Genomic DNA, 19928 nt, shown 5'->3' with positions numbered 1-19928 from the left:
TTGTGTAGCCTTCAGTGGAGCAAAATTTTATGCTATGAAGTTTAAGATGGCACACTTGAGCCTCTGTGACTCTTCAGTCCTCCAGCACACTGTGTAATACATATCAGTTTTTCAAAATAAAATACAGAACTTGTGCTCTGCAAAACATTGCTTTATTTTACAACCACTGTATAGGAATATGAAGAAAGCTTCTGTAGCACAGGAAAACAAAGGTATAAAGAGTGAATACTTATTTTATTCATAATTGAGATTTTCCCCGAGTCTTTTAAGTAAAGTACCGAGAACTTGCTGGGTGTACTGTAAATGTTCTAATTCTAGAGCCTCCCAGGGTGTTTCTGGAACTGCATTCCTTTCCCCATATTGAGAACAGATTGTCACCAGCATCTCATCATAGCATGGGAGGGAACACTTTATTTCCACTAGTGGCAACAGGAATTAGCAGCTGCCTGTACTCCAGAGGCATGTGACGCTCTATCAGCACATTTAAAGGAATCTTGTCAGTTATCAGTCCTTGCCTGGATTAAAAAGGGGAAGAAAATAATACATGAGTTAGGAAATAAAGTTTGTTTACAACTAATGGTCATTATGGCTATAACTCAAATAACTATCAGGTTGCCATTTGCTATTAGGCAGAAAATGAGTTCTCAGCTAAATTTGTTCATTCTGATCATTGCCCTCATGAACTGTGACTGTAGCTTCAGATAATCGAGAGGCCAGACAGACATTTTAAATAAAGGCAGGGTATACAAAAATCGCTTGCCATGTCAAACTAAAAACATTGGGGACAAGAATGAATGAATGAGCATTGGGGACATGATGTGGGACAGCACAAACCTATGTCTGAATGAGATCACACACACAAGGTTTTTTTTAAGGATCTCCAAAAGCAGGCACAAATAGCAGCTCTGAATTTAACACATTCACCAGACATTTGTCCAAAGCTGGGCATTGGCACTGAGTACGATGGGTGTAAGTGTAAGATGGGACTGCCCAGTTAGCATTCATCAGCCCCTCTTCATCACATTCCTCTCTGCTGAAATGTCCATTTTAGTTCCCTTTTGTACTGCATACCCCATGATACACACAACTGCCTCTTTTTTATGTCAGGTATTGGAAAGAGGTTCTTGTAATACAATGACCTCAAAACTTTCTTTAGCAGAACAGATTTTACTCAAAGACACCAATGAAGTAGTCTTGACTACTTCTACACCCCATGTCTGCTTGAAGGAAAACAAGGGCCAGGTTAGAGACTACTTGCTTTGCAATAAAGCTGCCTGGAAAGTGACTTGCAGAAGGCCCCAGGACTCTATAAAAAGTGTTAGTCTTCAAGTATGCATGCCCTTCTGTTAGTCAATTACTGTTTGAGAGATCTGTTTTCAGAAATATACACAACTTCAGTAGCACTGGACTCGAACATCCCTTCAATTTGATGAAGAGCCCTTGAAACAACAAACTAAACATCCTTTACCGCCTCATGAGAAGCTCCAGATCAGCTGGCTCTACAGTCTTTCTTCTGGCATGATTTGCATAGGCTTCCAAGTCATCACTCAGTTGTTTAAAGTACAAGTTCACACTAAAAGGATACGAAAAGCAAGTTAAGCAAGCTGCAGCCTTCCCACATTCCAAGGGATGGCTATGCTGCAAGGCCACAAGAAAAACAAGAGGACCCAGTCCTCAAAACGTGTGGCAATGATGGAAACTGACAGCACAACATCCTTCATGCCATATAGCCACACTTTGGTTTTCTTGGTCCAACAGTGTTCAGCTGGCAACCTCTTCTCCCACATCATTAATTGGTATGAAAGGTGTTCACCATTACTCACCAATTCTCCACAGCCTTGAAAGCATCCTTGGCCACTGGCATCTTCACACAGTGAGCAAATACATTTTTTACAAACTTGCTGGGGAGAGCCAGCTCACGTTTTCCTCTGCATGCCCTCGCAGCTGGCTTTGTAGCCTGCTTAACTGAATGCTGTTTTGAAAGAGACCTCCAAGGGAAATAAATGTTAAATGTATGCAGCAAGCTCTACAGGAACAGATGCAACACACAACACATAATCCTCCTGTTTTACTTCCTCAGGGAAGTTTCACCTTAGTTTAATGTTGAAAAGAGTGAGTGCTTCATGTAAATTAGTAACAATGTGACTGGCCTACCAACAGAGGTACACAGAAAGGGAAGAAATAATGTATATAATAGCCAGAAATGGCAAAGTAGTATGAAAATTCAGAATTCCTATGTATTATTATTTAATGAATTTATATACCACCCTATACCCGGAGGTTTCAGGGTGGTTCACAGAAAAGATCAACATAAAAACCACAGTATAATCAAAATAAAAACAACAACCCAATAACATCACCTCCATCAAAAAAAGAGTAGTGCTGTGTTTCCACTAGAAAGATTTAACAGATACTTGGCAGATATGCATTCCCACACCTTTTTGATGATTCCCACATCAGCAGCTACAATCTCAGGCACTGTTGTGACAAGGATACTAAATCAGAAAAGCTAAAGAATAGTTTGAGGTCAAATTAAGCATGTGCAAAATGCTTACCCATCACTGAATAACAGCAACTAGCCATTAAAAATAGAGAGTTGGAGCAGGACTTCCAGGTCAGAGGAAATGACTTCTAGGCAACACAATGTACCTCTTGCATTGAGAAACTGAACATTGCAAAGAAGCCCAAGAAGCTACAATGCTTGTGCAGACCAGACACTCAAATGTATAGTCCTTTTATGCTATAGGCAGCATAAGGCAAAACAGCTATTTCAGATTAATAGAAGTCAGTTGCCATAGTCAGTTGCTGAGGCTGAAATTCTATCCCATTGCAATTATATAGTTACCTGGAGGCAGCCACTTTTGGAGCATGTAGGGCAGACAGCAATGGTGTACACTGGACAACTTTAGTACGTACAAATGCCGGTGTCTTTTCAGTTACGTCTGATGGGAGAGAAAAAAGATAAGCCCTGTGTATGCCATCTCCAAGAAGCACTCAAGAGTAGGCTGAAAGGCAGTAGGTGAGTCACAGATAGGGTTGCTTGAAGCAACTTGGGATTTCCTCCCTTTTCACCGCTGACCTAATACTCCACAGCAAGGGCTTGAGTGATTCACCAGCAACTGATTTCTTAGCACTGGGTAGAAGTCTAGCTGTGAATCCTTGCTGGGAGTTTGAGATAAGGAAATAATTCAAGAACAAGTAATGCTCTGGAATAAGGCTGTACAGTGATAAGTTTCTCATGACAGTCCCCAAAGAGCTAAAATACTCTGTTTTGTTCTGATAATCTGGAGGAATGAGTTCACCAACAGGTAGTTCAAATTCCATTTGTCTACACTTCCATGAGTAACCACAATTCCATTCCCCTTCCCAAAACAAATCTCACCAACATTCTCAGAATCCATTTCAGTCTCTGACACCTCCTCAGTTTCAGAATCAATTTCAGCTTCTGAAACCATGTCATCCATAGTTTCTGGGTCCGACATTTTTCCTTGAGATGTTCCGTCTTCCATTTCTTTTGTTGGTAGCCTCTCAAACTGCTCAGATCTCTTTCTACTTAAACGTCTGCTTGGAGTTGCAGCTTTAGTACTTTGGGGGTTCTGAATATCTACAAGGAAATAATTCAAGAACAAGTAATGCTCCAGAATAGGGCTGTACATTGATAAGTCTCACCGTGACAGTCCTAAAATACTCTGCTTTGTTCTGATAATCTGGAGGAATGAGCTCACCAACAGGTAGTTCAAATTCCATTTGTCTACACTTCCATGAGTAACCACAATTCCATTCCCCCTCCCAAAACAAATCTCCTCACCAACATTCTCAGAATCCATTTCAGTCTCTGACACCTCCTCAGTTTCAGAATGCATTTCAGCTTCTGAAACCATGTCATCCATAGTTTCTCGGTCCAACATTTTTTCTTGAGAGGTTCCGTCGTCCATTTCTTTCGTTGGTAGCCCCTCAAACTGCTCAGATCTCTTTTTACTTACACGTTTGCTTGGAGTTCCAGCTTTAGTACTTTGGGGGTTCTGAATATCTACAAGTCAGAAGCAAATAAGGTATTCATTCAGTAACAAATAAAATCTTAGAGAACTTTTAGAAATACAGTCACACACAATACACCTGGGTCTGCTACTATTCATTCACATATTGCCAAATAGTTTTTAGATTTGACAGTATTGCTGGAGTTCAGCAGAGAAGGCACATGAAAAAAATTCCTCTGGAGTCTCATCTCCACAAGAAAAAAGGAATTATGTTCTGGGTACTGGCACTACTCAATCCCATTTTAGTTTCTGAGATCACACCTGAGACATATGTTCTCTGCAACATTATGATCCGCAAACAAAATTCGATGCCGAGGTGACCATCAATCAGTCAAATCTTCCAGAATGGCAAGTGGTAACTCCTGCAGAGATAAAATCTCTGATAGAGAGTTTAAAATCAAATAAAGCGCCAGGCGAGGACATGATGCCGCCAGAGCTATTTAAGACATATGGAATGGTGGCAACCCATCTTGGCCAAAGTCTACACCCATATAAATAATACAGCTTAAATGCCACCTGGCTGGAAATTGAACATCATCGTGCCAATTTATAAGAAAGGGGATAAAACCCTCCCTCAAAATTACCACCCCATTAGCCTGCTGAACATCCCCTCCAAACTCTATGCCCGTCATCTGATTACCAAATTAACAGACTGGCTAAGTGAAAATAACACCTTATATGAGGAACAAGCAGGGTTCAGAGCTGGATATAGTACTATTGACCAGTGTTTTACACTGTCTCATATCATCAACAAATATACTCAACAGAACAAAGTAACCTGTTTGCTGCCTTTATTGACCTATCTGCTGCTTTTGACTCAATCAACCGTAATAGACTGTGGAAGAAATTCTCAAATGCTAATATAGACCTATGACTCTTATTATTAATTCATGAATTGTATCGTGACACCGAAACACAAGTTAGAGTAGGCTTAAGGGGAAAGATCTTGGTGATGATCTTACTGGGTCTATATTAACAAGAGCAAAATTAAGTTAGAGAGGCATTACAGGTGTTCAGAAAATACAAAAGATAGGCAGAAGGAAGATTCCCAAATTGACAGACACCTCCTAAATGTTTGTCCTTATATATAAGGGAAAGGAGGAAGGGAAAGGTGGAGGGTTTTCGTATTAGCTAAGCTTGTCCCAGATGTGCTCCAGGAGTCATAGCAGATTTCTTATGGTGAGGAAATGAATGTATTGGAAGCAAGAAGAGAAGCATCCAAATCACCTGGAAGGGAGGAGATAAAACACTAATGCAATTGCTAGTTGTGAAAGTCTTCAACTTTCCTCACTTCCACTGCAGATTACTTACTGGTGGGCAGATGATTTCCAGGACTTAAGAAGTGTTCCTTATCACTGTTCCCATGCAGGCTCTCTTGCTGCCCTCTTTCAGGAGTAACAGTCCTTTCCTGGAACCCAACTTTCAAACCATTTGCATGTTCAGTGCTCTGCCTTAGCATCTTTTTTTGATGATGGCGTATTAATCCTTCTTCACTATCCTGCAGGCTCTGCTGATGCTCTTCCATTGGATTAGCAGCATTTTCCTCAAGTACAGCTTCAATCCCATCAACACAGTCAGTGTATTGTGTGAATATCTCTTTTTGTTCATTCTGTGTCACTCCTTCAACAGCCAAATCATTCTCTGCACCCTGCCAGGGTGTCTGAATAGAAGATGGCAAACTCCCTTTGGCTAAAGACTGCCTTGTTGGGTGAAGCTGAGGATGAACAGCAGAAAGCCCTGCTCCACTCTGCCTGCTGAGCTCAGGTTGGGCAAACAACTCTGTATCAGCAAATTGTGCTGAGGAATCATTTGATAATGTACTTGGAGCCACAAGGTAGCTCTGTGCTGTTGAAAAAAATTCAAAAATGGATTAGCCTTTTAAATGGAGATAACATTCCATGTTCCACCATTACAACTTTCAGACAATTCCTTCTGAACTGGAATATTAATCTCCCCTCTACTCACAGGTTGCTACTCAAATAGACACAGGCACCTGGTCCAAATGAGAACCAAAGGAAACTCACAGCCTTTTGTTTGCAGCAAGTTTTGTTCAATGCCGTCTTCAAAAGCTTTCACATTAACACCTCTGTAATTCTTTGGCCTACGGACTAAGCCTTTCTTCCCAGCAGAGCGCAGTGGTGGTGGGGTCCTAAAAGAGATCTGAGACCTGAGAATATAAGAACAGAGCACATGAAACATATTGCTTGTTTATCTAGCACTGCCTTCCCTCTCTAATAATGGTCATTGTTGCATGTTAGTATAATGAACAGGGAGCCCTATACAAAGAATCACCAGCTGGCTCTTGTATTCATCTTCCCAATGGACTCTGATCTTTCTCACTGAATCCCAATGGAGCCGACAGTTCCCATATCATTGGACCCATGGAGCTCAACTGTCATAGCCATACTCAAACCAAGCTCAGAGAACACAATCCTGGGTAGACAAATGTGGCATTGGACCGACCGTAAAGTTTCATTTTATGTAGGTAATAGAGGTGAGCCTTGGACAGGTTGCCCTTCCCACTCACTCCACTAGGCAGGAATATGCAAATTAGAGCTGTTCTTACATAGTAGTGGGAGGGTGTGTGAGAGGGCAAGCTCCCCTGTTGAAGGTATCAAAGCTCAAGTAAAAAAGCTACAGGCCCTTAAAAAGGTGTCATGAAACCTGAAAGAAGACAAACCCATCTTTCAGTTTCATCCACCAAGCTAACTCAAACACATCACTTAGACCAGGGGCTCCCAACTGTGGTCCTCAGACCACCAATGGATCATGAGCTTCATTTAGGTATGGGTGTGAAGAACATCCATCACTTTAAATATTCATACTGATTTTTAATTGTATCTCCTGTAACTATAATCCTATTGATGTTCCTATAGTCCCTGCAGATAAATAAAAATGAAACAACACAAGAGTAAGTACCCTTTGAGGAAATGGACCATTGCTGTCTTTACTGATAGTTGTATTATATGTTATAAATAACATATCCACAAATATGTTATTTACACTGTGGGAATAAGGGAAACTTGGTAATTCAGCCATTAATTTACCATAAGGAAACTCTACTTGTAGACTCATTTAAAAGCTAAAATAACTTCTGGATGTTTATGGCTCTGAAACAAGATAACCTAAGGAAATTAACAGTATATATCAGGGTAGTCAACCTTTTTATACCTACCACCCACTAATGCATCTTTCTTGATGGTAAAATTTCCTTACCGCCCACTAGCGCTTGATGGAAGGAGGATTCAGCTTGTGCCGTAGAACCCCCTACCGCCCACCTAGAATCCTGAAACGCCCACTAGTGGGTGGTAGGGACCAGGATGACAACCCCTGGTATATATCATGTGTCAAATGCTGATGAAGCAGAAATCCCTAACTATGGGGAGGCAAAGTAAGAATAGAAAGTTGATAACTTTTACTGACACACAGTGTGTGTTATGATACCAGAGATGGATTTAGGGGAGCGCAACCAGTTCAGTCACACTGGCAATGGAGCCTTGGGGGTGCCACAATTATGAGGGAAAATGGAAAGTGAGAGGCAGAGGAGAGGGGCTGAATTTTGGTGTCACACGGGGTGCCACTTAAAGTTGAGATCCCAAGGTCTGCTACTGATACTATTCAGCAGTGCAAAAACAGTCTAAATATTCACACATAGGTTAAAATCAGACAATTCTCCAAACCAGGGAATAGTTATCCTTTTTTCAGACAAAGGACCACAGTGGCCCATGGCCAACCCACTGGGAGCCACACATAAAAACAGCCATGGCCTTTTCTCACCCTTATTGCTTATTAATTTCACTTTCCTCAATAAGTACTATCCAACCTCACTGCACTTCTACTTTCCTTATTCCTTCGATGTACATTCAAGTTGAAAATTTCATTCACAGCTGTTTCCAGAAACAAGGAAAATAGCTTGGAAAGGCTTTTGCACTGGTTCCAGCTTCCCAGGGGCATAGTGTGGCGGGGGGAGGGGGGCTGTCAGGGCAATCACCCTGGGCACTTTTTTCTGAGGGGTGTGCTGCTTACAACGCCTTCCCCAAGCCAGACCTGTGCTGCTTTGCAAGGCTAGGATCTGATCAGATCCCAGCCTCGCAAAGCGGGACTGGCTCAGGGAGGGTGAGAAGGAAGCCAGGTGCTCATTGATCTCAGCCTTGCCCTTAAGGGGCTGGGATCAAAGGGTGCATGGCTGTTGTGCCCTTCTCATGCTGTCCTCCCAGAGCCACTTTGCAAGGCTGGGATCATTCCAGCCTTGCCAAGTGGCTTGGGGCTGGTGTCACTCTGGCGGCAAGGACTGGTGCATGGTGGGCTCCATTCACCCCCGGAGCACTTGCACATCCCAGGCACCATGAAACTGCACCCTGCAGCTTCCTCTCCCTGTTGCTAATCCATGAAGGAAAAATTGGGACCTTCTCTGCTTCTTATTTCCCGTGCAGCTACTTTTGGTGAAAGAATAACAATGGTTCTAAGGCAGCATTACAACTGTGGATGGGGAGCCTGGCCATGCTCCATGATTCCTCCTGCTTCCATCCCATCCAAATCAGGCTCTATAGCTACTTACTTGTAGTTCTTATTTGCTCTCCCTTGCTGGCTTCAGTGTCTGCCATTGTTCATGCAAATACCTGACAATGCGGTGAATCTAACTAAGATCCTAAAGGGCTCAACAGCACCACTTGCTGCTTTGCAAAACGTTACAACTCCTCCCCCCAAATATCCAATACAGCAGCCAAATTGCTTGGGGGACATAGACATTCTTGGGGGTTGTGTATACAGGCCACAGCTTAGCCATCCCTGCTCCAAACCATGGTATGAAGGATAAGGAACAAGCAGTAGAAGCCTTAGGCTTATGCACTCACTTCTCCCTCCATCTAGCCTGATAAATAAGAGATTTAGAAACCTCTCCTAATCTTCTTCCTTTTCCTGCAGGTGGGCAGCGGGGAGAAAACAGGCTCATCAGCATGAGACTTTCTGGTGCTCACTCCTGGTGCTCCAAATCACTGTTTGGAGGATCATCTGAATGAAGCCATACTGAATGTAGTGGCATATAGAGCAAGCAAGTAGCTCCAGCACCTCTGCCATCACTGTTGTAGCCCTCAATAGGTACATATCATGAAAAGTGGGTAAGAAATCAAATAAATAAGAAAAATAATAGTTTGTAATTCCTCTTTCATCAGTGTTGACAATGTACTGGATGATGACATTATGTTGTTCCGTAGAGGAAGAATTGTTGTTATAGCATAGTCAGAGCAAAGATAACTTACTTTGTCCGAGAAGTGTCGTCCAACAATGAATGAGCTAGAAAACAGATCAAGGCATATACTGAATGGCCATGGTAGTGAAGTGTGCAAATTCTACATCTTACAAAAATATTTTTTAATGAATCAACTATGCTTTGTGATTAATACAGTGGTACCTCTGTTTATGAATTTAATCGGTTCCAGAAGTCTGTTCTGAAACTGAAACTGTTCTGAAACTGAGGCGCACTTTCCCTAATGAGGCCTCCTGCCACCGGTGCCCTTCCACCATTCAGATTCCGTTCTTAGACCGAAGCAAAGTTTGCAAACTGGGACACTATTTTCGGTTTTGTGGAGTTCGTAAACCGAATTGTACTTAAACAGGACTGTTCCTTAAATTGAGGTACCACTGTACTGTGTAAATATTTATTTAATTCACTTATACTTTTCCTCTTCAGAGCTCAGAGTGGCTTATAATACTTCCCAGGGCCAGACCTGCTTAAGTTTCAGCAACAAAACTGTATCATGTACCTTCTAACTGTTCTCTAGTCAATTCAGAAATATTAAATATGGAAATTCTCTGCAGTGTTAATCTGAGCCGTATTCATGGGTGAGTTCAGAAGGACACAGCAATTATTCTCACTGACATATTCCAAACCCTACACATGGCCTGTTCATTGCAAGACATATTTGGCTAAGGCACCAGAATACCATTAGCACTAGCTCTGATTGTTTCCAACAATCCTCCACAAAAGGGAGTGCGCATTGTTCAGTGCACTGGTGCTCCTTGCAAAAGACCTCTTTGGTTATTTCTGCTGCTGCTCACATTTGTGCACATTACTAGGCAAAAGACAAGCATGAGCTGATTTTTGTTAAATAGACAGATGGGGAAAAAGTAGACTACTCACTTATATTTCCTTTGTTCTTTGTCACAACTTCAACAGCCGTATCAGTCTCTGCACCCTGCCAGGGTGTCTGAATAGAGGATGGCAAACTCCCTTTGGCTAAAGACTGCCTTGTTGGGTGAAGCTGAGGATGAACAGCAGAAAGCCCTGCTCCACTCTGCCTGCTGAGCTCAGGTTGGGCAAACAACTCTGTATCAGCAAATTGTGCTGAGGAATCATTTGATAACATACTTGGAGCCACAAGGTAGCTCTGTGCTGTTGAAAAAAAAATCAAAAATGGATTAGCCTTTTAAATGGAGATAACAGTCTGATCATTCCATGCTCCACCATTACAACTTTCAGACACTTCCTTCTGCACTGGAATATTAATATCCCCTCTACTCACAGGTTGCTACTCAAATAGACACAGGCACCTGGTCCAAATGAGAACCAAAGGAAACTCACAGCCTTTTGTTTGCAGCAAGTTTTGTTCAATGCCGTCTTCAAAAGCTTTCACAGTAACAACTCTGTAATTCTTTGGCCTACGGACTAAGCCTTTCTTCCCAGCAGAGCGCAATGGTGGTGGGGTTCTAAAAGAGATCTGAGACCTGAGAATATAAGAACAGAGCACATGAAACATATTGCTTGTTTATCTAGCACTGCTTTCCCTCTAATAATGGTCATTGTTACATGTTAGTATAATGAACAGGGAGCCCTATACAAGGAATCACCAGCTGGCTCTTGTATTCATCTTCCCAATGGACTCTGATCTTTCTCACTGAATCCCAATGGAGCCGACAGTTCCCATATCATTGGACCCATGGAGCTCAACTGTCATAGCCATACTCAAACCAAGCTCAAAGAACACAATTTAGGGTGGACGGATAAACCCCACAAAGTAGCTGGTGAAAGACCCCTCACAGCCATAGAATTCAGTCAGCTAAACAAACAGCTGTGAATTCCTTTAGGAATTCTGCACATAGGTTAACAACAACCCCCTCCCCATGCAAATAAATAAAAACAAGGACCCTGTGAGAAAATGGGTCATTGTGGTCTTTAGTGACAGCTGTGTTACCCTTTTCCATGAATATGTTATTTAGCAGTGTGGGAATCAGGGAAAATTCATTACTGAATTGCCACAAGGAAAACCTTGTAAACTCAGGGAACAGTATCTTTAAAACACACACACACACACACACACACACACACACACACACACACACATCTGGATATTTGTGGTTCTGAAGCAGGAAACAAGAAATTGACATTATGTGTGAAAGGCTGATGTAGCATAGACAGATTTTCCCCATCCTGTCCATGTTGCAGACCAAGCTGAAATCTCTAACACTGGGCAGGAGAGTAAAAAAAAGAGAAAGCTGATAAACATGGCTACTTCCCCCATGTATTCCATTTTAATTTCTATTTAATTAATACCTAATGAATTTCAGTTACCTCAGTAAATGCACCCCACTCCCACATATATCATTTAAATTTTGGCAATGTTCAAAAACGGTGTTTTAAGCTGCCTAGATATTCACAAGTAGACAACATAATCCTCCAAACCAAGCATTAACCACCCCTGTGCCAAATAATGATTCGAAGGATCAGAAGCAAGCAGTTCAGTCCTTGGGCTTATGTACTCCCCTTTTCTGCCACATAGGTAAGAGGAGATTAGAAACTTCTGCTTCTAATCTCCTCTCTTTATCTAAATTGGAGGAGGAAGCTCATCATCTTGAAGTTTTATGGTGCTCACTCCCAGCCCTTCAAACCATGGGTTGAAGGATCATCAGAATGTAGGCATACTGGATGTAGTGACTTATAGTTCAACCAAGTACTTCCAACACTTCTGTCATCATTCCTGTAACCTGCTTTGGGACGTTATGGTGAAGGGCAGATGAGAGATTTAATAAATAATACAATAAAATTTTGTAATTGTTCTTTCATCCCTTTCCACAATATACTAGATGCTGACTTTATGTTGCTCAGCAGGGGAAGAATCGGTTGTTACACCATAGTCACAGAGCAAAAATAACTTACTTTGACTGAGATGTGATGTCCAACAATGAATGATCTGAAAAAGAAGTCAAGACATGTTTTAGATGGCTATGCTAATGAAGCATGCAAGTTTTCCAGAAATATTATTTAATGAATAAACTATGCTTTACTGCTGGAAAACGTTCAATTATATCACATTCTAAGACTAGAGAAACATATTTTTTAAAAAAATTTGACCATGCATCAAAGGATTATTTATTTCACTTATACTGCTCCTCTTCACAGCTCAGAGTGAGTTATGTATAGTTTGGATAGTTACCCTGAACATACTTTTCTCTGGAGAGATGAACAAGGCATCCATCCACCTTGGAAGTTGAATGGAATCTGTTCCGGAAGTCCATTCGACTTCCAAAATGTCCGGAAACCAAAGTATGGCCTCTGATCCTTAAAGGATGTAAAATCCTTTAAGGCAGACACAGCAGAGGGTTGTGTCAAGGACTTGCAAAAGCAACTAGCATTAGCTGGGTCATGGACATGCCTGAGTTGCTGAAGCACTCACAGTCTCATTGTAAAGAAGTGCATGGTAGAAGAGGCTACGTGCAACAGATGTTATTCTCTTTAGTGCACTCAGAGCTTTAACAACTCTAATGCATTTTTGTCTGTCAAATAGGTGGCTGTGACTTTTCCATGTCACTGGGAAGAGCGATGGGTTATGTCAGAAAGCAGAAATTTTCACTTTGGCAACAGATATACTAAAATTGGAACATTACCAAGATTAGTACGGCCCCTGCACAAGAATGACACGCACATTTTTAAGCCAAAAAGCAGAGAACCAGCAGGGGACAAAGAGCAATTTCAGAAAACTAGAAAGGAGAAAACAGATACTCCCCCCGCCCTTCAGACAGAGAGAAAGAGAATATGATAAAACAAGTAATCCAAAAAGGAGAAAATGCAGTAGAGCAGGGGTAGGCAACCTAAGGCCCATGGGCCACAAGCAGCCCACAGGGATCGTTTAACCGGCCCATGAACCGCCCCCAAGGCGAGTCCCCGCATGCTGCGCTAAACCAGTGGGGACTCGCTTCCATGACGCCAGAAATCGCGTCTGCACAGATGCTGAAAACTGTGGGCGCACACCCATGAAATATCAGACTTAAGGCACCAGCAAACCATGAACATCTCATTCTATTGTTTCCAGCTATAGAAAAAATGCTTGTTGTTTTAGGAACTGGTGTTCCTTCCTCTGCAACACATATAGTGGCTAATTATCCTCTTTAGCCATCACTGCTGCTGCTGCTGCCCCCCCCCCCCCAAATTTGGGCACTTGACTAGTCAAAGGAAGAGCATGTGCTGAGTTTTTTATGTAGAGAGGCAGTATCACTTCGGCTTTTCACTTTTACTACCCCCACCCTGGTGGTGCATTGCTGTTTATAATTTCATTTGGCAAGCAAGGTTACAGTAAGGTGGATTGTTCCAGGATATTCTCAGAACAAAAATAATATAACGAACCTTTTGGAACTCATTTTCCTTCATAGTTACGACTTAAATGTAACATAATTTTCACAAATGTATATCAGGTAGTTCTATTCCCCATTTCAAATTAGTGTTAGATTGGTATAACCCTACTTTTATTGGTGTCTAAATTACTGAGCTTGGTCAGTGAATTGCAGCCCAAGGGTGACATTCTCCTATTTGGTTTTCTTAAAGTTATAACCTCCCCAAAGCAATGGAGAAGCAGACAACTCATTTAACAGTTTACTTTACTCTGATCTTCAAACAATAAGATTCATAAAATCCTCAGCTTTTCTAGTGCACCCTAACCTTCAATGCTCCCACTCACTTGAGGCAAGTTGCTCATCCACAGCTCTCTCAAACACAGAAAGACGGACCTTCTTTTTTGACCTGGTGCTGAGCAGTGCAGTCCGAGATGTAGCCTTGGGAGCAGAGTCAGACAAATTGATTTCTAGGTTGCTGAAAGATGACAAAGCCAGTCTTCAGTCAGGAAAATGGTTTAATGTCAACTTCCAGGCAATATGCCAACATTTCTCCAGCCTTGCTGAAGAAAGAATTTGCCTTCATAGTTAAGGAACAAATGAGGGCCTAAAGTTTAGTGTCACTATAACTGGGTGACCTGAGCAGAGCTTGCACAATACCAACATACTGTGGTGCCTCGCAAGACGAAATTAATCCGTTCCGCGAGTCTCTTCGCCTAGCGGTTTTTCGTCTTGCAAAGCAACCCTATTAGCGGATTAGCGCTATTAGCGGCTCAATGGCTATTAAAGGCTTAGCGGATTAGCGGCTAAAAGGCTATTAGCGGCTTAGAAAAAGGGGGGGGAAGTGGGGGGAAATCGGAACACTCGCAAGACGTTTTCGTCTTGCAAAGCAAGCCCATAGGGAAAATCGTCTTGCGAAGCAGCTCAAAAACGGAAAACCCTTTCGTCTAGCGGGTTTTCCGTCTTGCGAGGCATTCGTCTTGCTGGGCACCACTGTACAGCTGCTCAATCTTACTGTCAGTGACATAGTGGGACCATACCTACAGGAATACTGCCTGCTCAGATTGGAAAGTCAAAGAGAGAAAAAAAGACATTTTACAATGCAATCCTTTATAAGCCTACAGGGAGGTAAGTCCTACTGTTCACTTAGGCTTATTTCCAGAAAAGTGTTGATAGGACTGTAGCCATAATCTGATAGAACTGTATACTCAGAAGGAGTAAAACATTTGTCAGCAAGTATACAAACATGCTTCATGCACAGAACATCAGTGAGAAATCACACTCTTATGAAATGTCATGATACTAGCTATATTAGCAGCATACTGAGATGCTCTAAGTCATTATCCATGTCTAATTACACTTCTGTGCTCTGTATGGTCTTGCTGGAAAAAAGCTTTATATATTTCATTGCTAATCAAGGACCACCTACTATTTACAAGAGCAGACAAAACTGCAGAGAGAATCTGTTTGCTTTTAGCTATAATTAAAATTATTTATGTAGCACCATCAGTGTTCATAGCACATTATAAAGGAATGTGAGCCCACACCAACTTAAAATAAAATTTGCAAGTATTTTGTTATTGAGCTGTTCTCCCTTTCTCCCAGCCAAGTGCAGAAAGTTCAGTCTCAGAACCACCTGTCTTATGCCATGTCACCACTATTGCCCGCATCATCTTCTAGCCACTCAGCACTTTTGCTGCCCTACTTCTGTGAAAGCGTCTCAAAATAGAAGAGTTGCCACATAAGCAGTGGGGTTGTTATTAAGCTTCTGAAAATATTTTTCCCCCCTTACCTCTTTAAGTAGAGTTTCACAGGCTGTGTCCCTCCAGATGCTGTTAGACAACAACTCTTGAAATACAACTGCCATCATTCCTGACCACACTGGTGGGGGCTGGTGGGAACTTAAGTCCAACACAACTTCTGAAGGGCCACAGGCTCCTCATCCCTGCCTTAAAACATCTGTTATTATAAATGGCTGGTTGATTCAATTTGGTCCTCTTCCAGTAGCAAAGCAAGTTAACTTCCAGCCCCCACTTGCCTAAAGCAACCATTCAACAGCTATTCAACGTTTCGGCATCCATCACATCATCCCTTACAAACTGAATAGTCATTCCTCAAACTTCTACATTTTGGTTCCATAACGTAATGTCAGTGAGCACAATATAACGTATTGCAAGAACACAAGAAAACAACCTGGCCAAAATTTATAGGTTTTCAAAAGAATTTTACAAAGAAATATGCTTAGGATTGTAGCCTTAATCATGTTTAGTTACCTGCAGGGTACACTGTCCAAAGGAGCTTGGACTACTGTCTCCACTGGTTTGGGGGAATCAGGTTTTTCAGGAACAAGAGGGGAGACTATTGGCTCTGTTAAAAGAATACATGGACAAATTGTCTTTCTAATGGAACTCCAAGCAAATTAAAATTGCAGCAAGATGAGTGGGAAAAATATGTCTAACTGCACTTTTAAAGCAGAGAATAATGACTGTAACACTGCCATAGACAAGAGAGATTTAACTGGACTGTGACCATAAAAAAGACTTTGTCCTTTACATCATGCTCAAAATAGCATTGTGCAAAACAAACTTTTTAAATGAATATTTAAAGTGGCAGACAAATATATTCAATTTATTAGACTTATATTAATTTCAGAAATGCATCAGGAGACTGAACTTAATGTGAAGATTTATTCTCAGAGGATGAATGGTATACTGTACTGAAGTGGGTTACTCCTCACTTGCTTTGACACTTATATAAATGACACTTTGTCCCTGTTGTTTGGAGGAGTAACAATTGTCTTCTAGTTTTGGGACATACCGCAGCAGCTTTACCAAAAAAACCATACTGCCGAAGTCAGTGGTAGAAGGTTTTATACAAAAGGTCCTAGGTTCAATCCCCAACATTTCCAGGAAGGTCCAGAATTCTTCTTCATCCCTGAGGAGCTGTTGCCAATCAGTAATTGTATTGAACTAATAGGACCAATTGTCTATTGGTATAATGCTGTTTCCTATGACTGCCCCTTCCCTCTACTCAACAGCACCAGAGACATTCTTCTATCCCCTACTTACGGGTCTCCAGAACCTTCCTGAATAGAGTTCGAGGTGTTACTGAATCCGTATAAATAGAGGCACCAGGTCTTTCATAGGCCATGGATCTGAAGGGTCTCTCCTGGGGAGATAAAAAGTCACTCCTGAAGCCAGGTAGCACACTTCTATGTTACAACAGAATTCTAAGGGCATGTCTTAGATTGAATGGATTTAAATCAAAGTGCCTTAAACCAACAAGAAAAAGGCCAATATAAGCCATTGATCTAAATCAAGTTTTCCATTGATTACTTCTTCAGATATTTCCTAAACAATAGTACAAATATGAACATTAAATCTGTTAATTTATAACTGAGTATTATTGTTGTTTCACTTTTAGAAACCAGATCCTCCATGTCAGTGCATATGTTTTTGAAAACTGTTTCACCTCCTGAGGGAATGTCTTTAATGATTCCCATATACGATCTTTCTTTTGAACAGCAGCCATTACAATGCGGTTAAGTATGGGAATACAAGAACCTGAGCAACGGACAATTCTGTCTTCTGCTCTTCTTTTCAGTGTTTCTCATTTCTGCTTTTCTCTGCTTTGGGTCCAACACCAGTCCCACAGAAACAAACATGAAATGTCCATGACTGATAGGTTCAAGTAAGGTCTGATAGTTACTGCGCAGACTGATTAGAGGTTGTTTTTATGAAGTAAAATACTCATAATAAAAATACCCCAAACATTTTATTTATTTACATAGAAGACCCTGATGTAATGCTGATGAAGGTAGTGCAGTGGTGGGTGGGTATGTTCTTCTCCACCCTGTGTCCTCTGGCTTGTGAGGTGCTTCAAGAGCCCATCATACCACCAAGCTCTTCAAAATCTACATGAAGCCACTGGGGGAAATACTGGTTTGCACTGCCACCAAATGCTGATGACAAGTAGTTCTACCTTTCCTGTCTACCTACTAATCCCAGGGAGAGTATGGAACTTTTGAACAGCTACCTGAATTCTGTTTTGGGACTGATGAGAGAGAACAAGCTGTTGTCTATAGTTCAGATTTCTATTGTACATAGCTGGTTTATACTAGAGTATGCTTCTTTAAAAAATGGATTTTATTTTATATTAATAAATTTGTAATAAATTAATAAATTTGTAAGCACCAAGAGAACTTAAATGAAGCACATGACTCACTAACACCTTCATTTGATTTTAGCAAACATTCAAGAAATCAGACTTAAGATTACAACCTCATTTTAAACTCCAGTTTATGATTCAGTTATAATTTGTAGGTATGTGAAAAATGCCCTTCTTTCAAGTGATGACAGAAGCTCAACACAGGAGCAGGTCCCACTCTTGCAACACCTATGTAGGGCTTAATTTATGAGTAAAGTAACCACATTAGGAACAGGCTGCTACAAAGTTATGCCATTTCCTTCAGCAACCTAGGTGATATAGCAGCTAAGAGCATCAGCCTAAGGGCTGTGTACACACCATACATTTAAAGCACATTTCTGCCATCACAAAGAATTCTGGAAACTGTTCGCAGTAGCTCTGTTAAGGGTGAACTACACTTCCCAAACTTGGGGGGTGGGGACGACAATGCTTTAAATCAGTGTTTCCCAAACAGGAAACACTTGTTTTCCCTGGATTGCCAACTGTTTTCAGACTACTACTCCCATCATCCCTAGCTAGCAGGACTAGTGGTCAGGGATTATGGGCACTGTAGTCTATAAATAACTTGAGACCCATGGTTGGGGGGCTGTTTTTAACGTATGGTGCGTATACAGCCCAAGAGGAGGGTCAGATCCCCTATCAGCCACGAAGCTTACTGGAGTGATTACGGACAAAATGCTGTATCTCATCCTAACATACCTCACAGGGCTGTTATGAGGATAAAATGGTAATGCTGTCAGAACCGTCTTTGTAGCCCTGAGTTCCTTGGGGGGGCGGGGAAGAAGGATATAATACAGTGGTACCTCGGGTTACGTACTTAATTCGTTCCGGAGGTCTGTTCTTAACCTGAAACTGTTCTTAACCTGAAGCACTACTTTAGCTAATGGGGCTTCCTGCTGCTGCCGCGCCGCCGCTGCACGATTTCTGTTCTCATCCTGAAGCAAAGTTCTTAACCTGAGGTAGTATTTCTGGGTTGGCGGAGTCTGTAACCTGAAGCGTATGTAACCCGAGGTACCACTGTACAATAATAGTAGAATATACACCTAAGAAGTAAAAATAAAACAAAATCCAGCTCCTTTGTAAAGGAGATGAAGGAGGGCAAGAAGAAATCACCAGTCTGCTCCTGTTAAACATCAGGGCCAACCCTTGAGTTCCCTATGACTTACTAAATGTTTATTGTTTCACATGCGTGCATTTTTAAAAGTGCATGGATGCTGCTCGGAAAGATACGTATCCTGAAAGGGCGAGATAAAAAAAATTGTTATAACTGATAATTAGGGTCCGTGCTGCTCCGCCCGGTACCTTCATCTTACCTTCATCTCCAACCGCAGAGACCGCCTCAGGCGCCGTGGGGTCTCCAGCTTCTCATCGCGCGAGCTCCCCCGAGTAGCCATGGCTGCCTCTTTCTGCGCTTTAGTTGCCGACAGGCGGCCGCTGAGGCGAGTCTCTCGCATAGTGCAAACGGCCACCGGCCGGCAGGCGCGAGACTCAAACGGCTGCCGAAGCCAGCTTCTTTCTCTCCCGCTCAGGGATTCAAGCAGCATCAGCTGAGAGAGTCTCGCGATAATTCCTCGCTTCGGCCCACGACCGGGTCGTCGCCTCTCGCGTTGGTTGCTGGGAGATGTAGTTCTGCCGTTGGAAGTAGCTACAGCGGAGGCTCCTTTGTCTGTTACTGTTGCATGCGCCCTCCCTGATCCTCTACTGTACAGAGCGAATAAAACCCGGTACGTGGATGCACCTGTAGAGCTCAAAGTTCACATGGGCGCATTCTCTGCCAACACATACTTCCGCTCACCCCGTTCCCCTAATCTGATTATTTAAGACTGAGAAGGAGAAGGATGTCTAGATTTACAGCATTCCTCGAACTACAGTACTGAATAAACCAAGGATGCAGAACGCGTGGCTCTGCAGATGTTGCTGAACTATGACTCCAGTTAGCCCTGATCGTTAGTCGGCAATATCTGAAGGGCCACCCGCAGGTCTCCCATCCTAGGATCAAACACTGAGACAATATGGTAGGCTAGCATTTGGCTGTGCCCTAATAATAAATATTCATATTGCTGTAATTTACAGAGTGGTGCAGCA

The 19928-nt window shown here is 42.1% G+C and overlaps 1 protein-coding gene across 2 annotated transcripts; it reads right to left on the bottom strand.

Annotated features, from left to right (window-relative positions):
• Positions 1–130: 130 nt before the first annotated feature.
• CENPT (centromere protein T) lies at positions 131–19402 on the bottom strand. Of its 2 annotated transcripts, XM_081202398.1 has the most exons (16): positions 19157–19402; positions 16706–16805; positions 15911–16004; positions 13985–14115; positions 12190–12223; positions 10618–10760; positions 10177–10428; positions 9296–9329; positions 6062–6204; positions 5349–5882; positions 3809–4030; positions 3383–3604; positions 2846–2942; positions 1824–1988; positions 1469–1573; positions 131–515 (listed from the first exon to the last, which is right to left on the bottom strand). In XM_081202398.1, the coding sequence occupies exons 1-16, from the start codon at positions 19385–19387 to the stop codon at positions 389–391; spliced, it is 2634 nt and encodes an 877-aa protein (XP_081058524.1). In that variant the 5' UTR covers positions 19388–19402; the 3' UTR covers positions 131–388. The 2 variants fall into 2 exon arrangements, with proteins under 2 accessions (XP_081058524.1, XP_081058525.1); XM_081202399.1 differs by lacking the exons at positions 10177–10428; positions 10618–10760; positions 12190–12223 and having other exon boundaries at positions 19157–19390.
• Between the last annotated feature and the right edge of the window lie 526 nt (positions 19403–19928).

Source organism: Podarcis bocagei (genome assembly GCF_964188305.1).
Source record: "Podarcis bocagei genome assembly, chromosome: 7".
In the NCBI taxonomy this organism is placed as follows: Eukaryota; Metazoa; Chordata; class Lepidosauria; order Squamata; family Lacertidae; genus Podarcis; species Podarcis bocagei.
The sequence above is the reverse complement of the archived record's forward strand: the minus strand, read 5'-3'. Positions and strand labels throughout refer to the sequence as shown.